The 4,780-nt window shown below is 42.7% G+C and overlaps 1 protein-coding gene across 1 annotated transcript in view; it reads left to right on the plus strand.

The window, feature by feature from the left end:
- Positions 1-1,802, plus strand: part of LOC145391463 (integrin alpha-V-like) — a 3,989-nt gene extending 2,187 nt beyond the window's left edge. Inside the window, exon 4 of the mRNA XM_080266077.1 lies at positions 1,693-1,802. Within this exon, the coding sequence (XP_080122203.1) occupies positions 1,693-1,794 (102 nt within the window). The 3' untranslated portion in view covers positions 1,795-1,802. The remainder of the gene's footprint in view (positions 1-1,692) is intronic.
- Positions 1,803-4,780: the final 2,978 nt, after the last annotated feature.

Below are 4,780 nucleotides of genomic sequence, written 5' to 3' on the forward strand. Positions count from 1 at the left end.
CGATAACTAAATTACAGCCTTGGCGACCCTTGGCAGCTGATGCTGGTGCGAGACTGGGATAGACAGCGTCGCAGCAGTTAGGTGAGTGTTACCAAACGGAGGTTGTGGAGAAAAGGTTGATTGCCAATAGTTCGCCCCATCCCTGCTTCTCAGTCAGGTCCTCTTTATTATCGTGCATAAAATATACATTTTAATGTAGTTCAGTTATGCTTTATGGAGGGTTCAGTAGTAAAGAACAGCTTTGCTGTTCTAGCTAATGATACTGGTGGTGGATGAACTTTCTTGTGTGAGTAACAATACGATGTACAGCTATAGCTTTTTTAGTAGTTGGTGGTGGCAACCATCATCCACTCCCGATGTAGTGCTGCTTACTTTTTCCCTTATCTTTATCATTCTTTTTCTGTGCTTTCCCTCCTCGCTTCCTGTTTTCCCATCCTTCCTGTCACTTTTTCTTTCTCTCCTTTCCGCTTCAGGTGATTGTACAACGAATGACAAGCCTTATGGGTTCCTGGAACCCAAGAAACCATTTACAGTTCTGAATGGTAACCATATACACAGATAACGAGGTGATATGGAGTCTCCCATGGTGCCTTTGTTAACTGGATGGGGAAACGCAATTGCGGCGTCCACCCGGGAACATCAGTTCACTGTACAGGACGACCCTGCAGGGGTGGTTGCCCTCCTAAAGTTGACCGGTCTGCTCAGCCAAACAGACCAGGGTTACTCAACAGCAACCCATTCTTTTTTACCCATACACTTGATTAAGTATCTGGGTAATGTATGTACGCATGGACTGTAGTGGTTGACTGGCGCAAGTCAGAACAAGGATGGGAAATTAGAGATTAAAGTCCGAGAAATGGTACAGCCGAGAAGGCTTGAAGGGACTCTCACTACCAAAAGTTTACAAGCACTTGCTTGCCAGTTGTGACAGTGAAAGGTGGACTACGAAATGCTTTGATGTGATAGCAATATGAATCATAGGGGAAAAGAAAGAAGAGGAGAGATATCATATATTTAGAGAGGAATTAGATATATGAATGCAAAATATTAAGCTGGCAGAGAAATGTCAGCGAACTTTTAATCATGGCAAGTACGACTGTGAACAGTGATAAGGAGTAAGGAGTTGAGCATGAAACTAGAAAAATTTGTTGGGTGGGAGAACTGCGGTCGCCACATAACTTATAGATATTAAGTTTTGACTTTATTGGAAGGACACTAGTCAAAGAGCGAGAGGAATGAAAATGAGTTTTGTGAAAGAAGCGTCTAGAGTTACGTGGAAGAGAGACAGAGGAATAAGGAATCTTGGGAGCGTTATGGTGCTGATGTGGATGTACTGGAAAGCAACAGGAGTACCCTGAGATTATTTAGCCACATAGTGAATGGAGGGTCAGAGACTGGCTAGGATTGTATATGCAAGTGAGGTATAGGGGTAGAAGGGATCGAGCGACTGAGGATGAAGTGGAAGGAAGGAGTGGAAAGATGTATGAAAGAGAATGGTGTGAGATGGAAGTGGAAAGGGAGAACGAATGTGAGGGAACGAAAGGAAGGAGTGATACCTGATGGTCAAGGAGAAGGCGATGTGGAGGCGATTTGTTCGTGGCCACCGTCTTCGGGGTGAACGAATTTGTTTATGAGTAAATAGATAAACCCAAATCCTGTTACTGATATATGATTTTCTCTTTCTGCCTCCAGGCTGGTTGCCTCGAAAGAACAACACCGCCATCGCAGCAGGCACAAGTTTTACCTAGCACCCCGCAAAATGGTATTGGTAATGCAAGACTGGTGAGCGGCTAGCTGTGGTGTGATTACCATGGAGGAATGGCATAGATAAATTTATGGCCGTAGTACGAAAACAGAGCAGGAAGGCACAGTAAACCCCTAATACTTAATGGTTATTTAAGGAACACCTGTAACGAGACGAAAACTTGCAGTGGCATGGTTGCTCTGGAAGAATTACGTGTTTGGTTGAATTATATGTTGGTATATATATTGGAGAAAGCATATGACAGGGTGGATAGACAAGGATTGTGGAAAGTGTTAAGAATATATGGAGTAGATGGGAAGTTGTTGAATGCTGTGAAGAGTATGTACGATGGTGCGAAGGCTGCAGTGCGTGTGGATGGCGAACTAAGTGAATTTTTCTCTTTGAAAGTTGGGTTGAAACAGGGATGTGTCATGTCTCCGTGGTTATTCAATCTGTACATGGATGGAGTAATAAAAGAGGTACAAGGTAGGGTAGTGGATGTTGGAGTGGCCCTGGTGAGAGAGGATAATGTTTGGAAACTCCCTGTACTGTTGTTTGCAGATGATACTGTGTAGTTGAGTGAAGACGAAGGGGAGCTGCAAGGCTTGGTGGATGAGTTTGGGAGAGTGTGTAAGAAACGGAATCTGAAGGTGAATGTAGGGAAGAGTAAAGTGATGGTCTTTGAGAGAGGTGAAGTCAGTGAATGTACAGCGAGGTTGGATGGTGAGGAATTGGAAAATGTGGGTACGTTTAAGTACTTGGGTAGTGAGATGAGTAAGGATGGAGGTTTGGAGGGTGAAGTGCTTGAAAGGGTACAGCAGGGAAGAAAGGTTGCTGGTTCTTTGAAAGCAGTGATAAGAAACAGGGAAGTGAGCATGGAAGTGAAAAAGTTACTACATGACAGTATTGTGATACCAACTCTAACGTACGGAAGTGAAGCTTGGACGTTGTTGGAAGGACACAAGTCAAGAGTGAGAGCAGTGGAAATGAGTTATTTAAGAGGAGCCTGTGGAGTCACGTGGAGAGATAGGCTGACGAATGAGGATATAAAGGAACGTTGTGGGGTTGATGTGGATGTGATAGGGAGCGTTATGAGGAACACACTGAGGTGGTTTGGCCATGTGGAGAGGATGGAGGGTGAAAGACTGACGAAGAGAGTGTATGTGAGTGAGGTGGAGTGGGGAAGAGGGAGGGGGAGGCCGAGCATGAGATGGAGGGATGGGGTGGAGAGGTATATGAGAGAGGGGGGTGTGAGTTGGGAGCAGGGCAGTGAAATGGCGGGGGACAGGGCGACTTGGAGGCGATTTGTTTGTGGCCACCCCAAACGGGATTGAGGCGTCTGGCAATATATATATATATATATATATATATATATATATATATATATATATATATATATATATATATATATATTGTATATTTATATTGTATATATATATAAATATAGGAAGAGAATCACCAGGGCTTGTATATAGTACGTATTCATCTTTATTGGCAAACGTTTTGGTACAATACTTTTACTATCATCAAAGCCTAAAAAAGAAATGAAGAACTATACATGTAATATTCTTCCTTACTGTGTTTTAGTCATATATAAGTAATAAAATAAAATTGCACTAATTTCTGCATAAAACCCTCAAGGTGAAAAGTGCAAAATGAATATTCTTGGGTGACATTAACGTACGCGAAATAATGAATTTTAAAAATCATTCCAGGTCAAATAATAAAAAGTCTGAAGTTGGGTCTGGTAAGTAAAATTACTATTAAAACAAAGTAAATAAATAAAATCACAAGCTGTTACAAAGTGTGGCAAGAATTCATTAACCTATCAAAAACTTACGCATGGTATAAAAATCCTAAAAGTAAAAAAAAAAAAAAAAAAAAAAAAGGAATGCACTAGACGACACAAAAGTTAGCAAAACTTAGTTTCGTAAAAAAAAAAAAGAAAAAACTAGGAAGAGTCCAAGAAACAGAATTAAAAGCACAGTAATTCTGTAGATACCTCATCATTGCAGATAGTAGGTTTGTCCCTGTATGACAGAAGGGACTCCAATATTAACAGGCCTATGTCTGAGGAAGAACTGGTCAGCACAGAAAAGTTCTCCGTGGACATACGGAGGTCGTTGTCGTGACCACCCTCTGCCATTCAAACAATTTCCAACGTTTTTTTTCCAGTTCTGGAACGTGTTTTCAGGGATGGTCCGCAGTTCTTGTAGATAATTTTATTCCGTCTCTTCTGTCGTCTGAAATCGGCGAACTTTCAGTGTGGATTTCAACTTTGGGAAGAAAAAAATAGTCGGCAGGGGACAAATCCGGTGAGATGGAAGGCTGGGGGAACGATGGTTGTCTCGTGCTTTGTCTAAAAGTCACGGATAAGGAGCGATGCGTGAGCAGGTGCACTGTCGTGGTGCAGGACCCAGGTTGTGTTTTTCCACGCCTCAGGCCTCATCCTTTGCATTGCCTCCCTCATATGTTTCAGGACGCTCAAGTAAAACTCCTTACTGCCTGTCTGACCACGTGGAATAAACTCATGATGAACGACGCCCTTCCAATAATAAAAAAGACGATCAACATCACCTTCCAATTTGAATGACTGACGTGCATTTCTTGGTCATGGTGGGGATGTTCCAACCACTGCAATAGCTGCCTTTTTGGTTCAGTGTCACAGCCGTGCACCCGCGTTTCATCGTCTCTTATGACATTTTTCAGCTTTTCATCAGCATTCGAACAGTCAAACAGTTCCTAACTGACTGTGATACGGTTCTCATTTAGCTCATCTTTCAATAGAGGCGGCACAGATTTTGCGGCAACACGATGTACCTTCGGTATTTCAGTTAAAATCATGTGACATGAACTTTTACAGATGCCTACTTCTTGGGAAACATCACGGGCAGTCAGGCGATGATTTTCACGGATCACACCATGCACTTTCTCAACGTGATCGTCGTCTCTTGACGTTGAAAGCCATCCAGATTTGGGATCGTCTTCGGTGGATGTTCTGCTGAACCGCTGGAACCGCTTGTGACACTGCGTACG

This window comes from Coenobita brevimanus, chromosome 18 (assembly GCF_032717465.1).
Source record: "Coenobita brevimanus isolate Jiangsu-jjx chromosome 18, ASM3271746v2, whole genome shotgun sequence".
Lineage (NCBI taxonomy): Eukaryota > Metazoa > Arthropoda > Malacostraca > Decapoda > Coenobitidae > Coenobita > Coenobita brevimanus.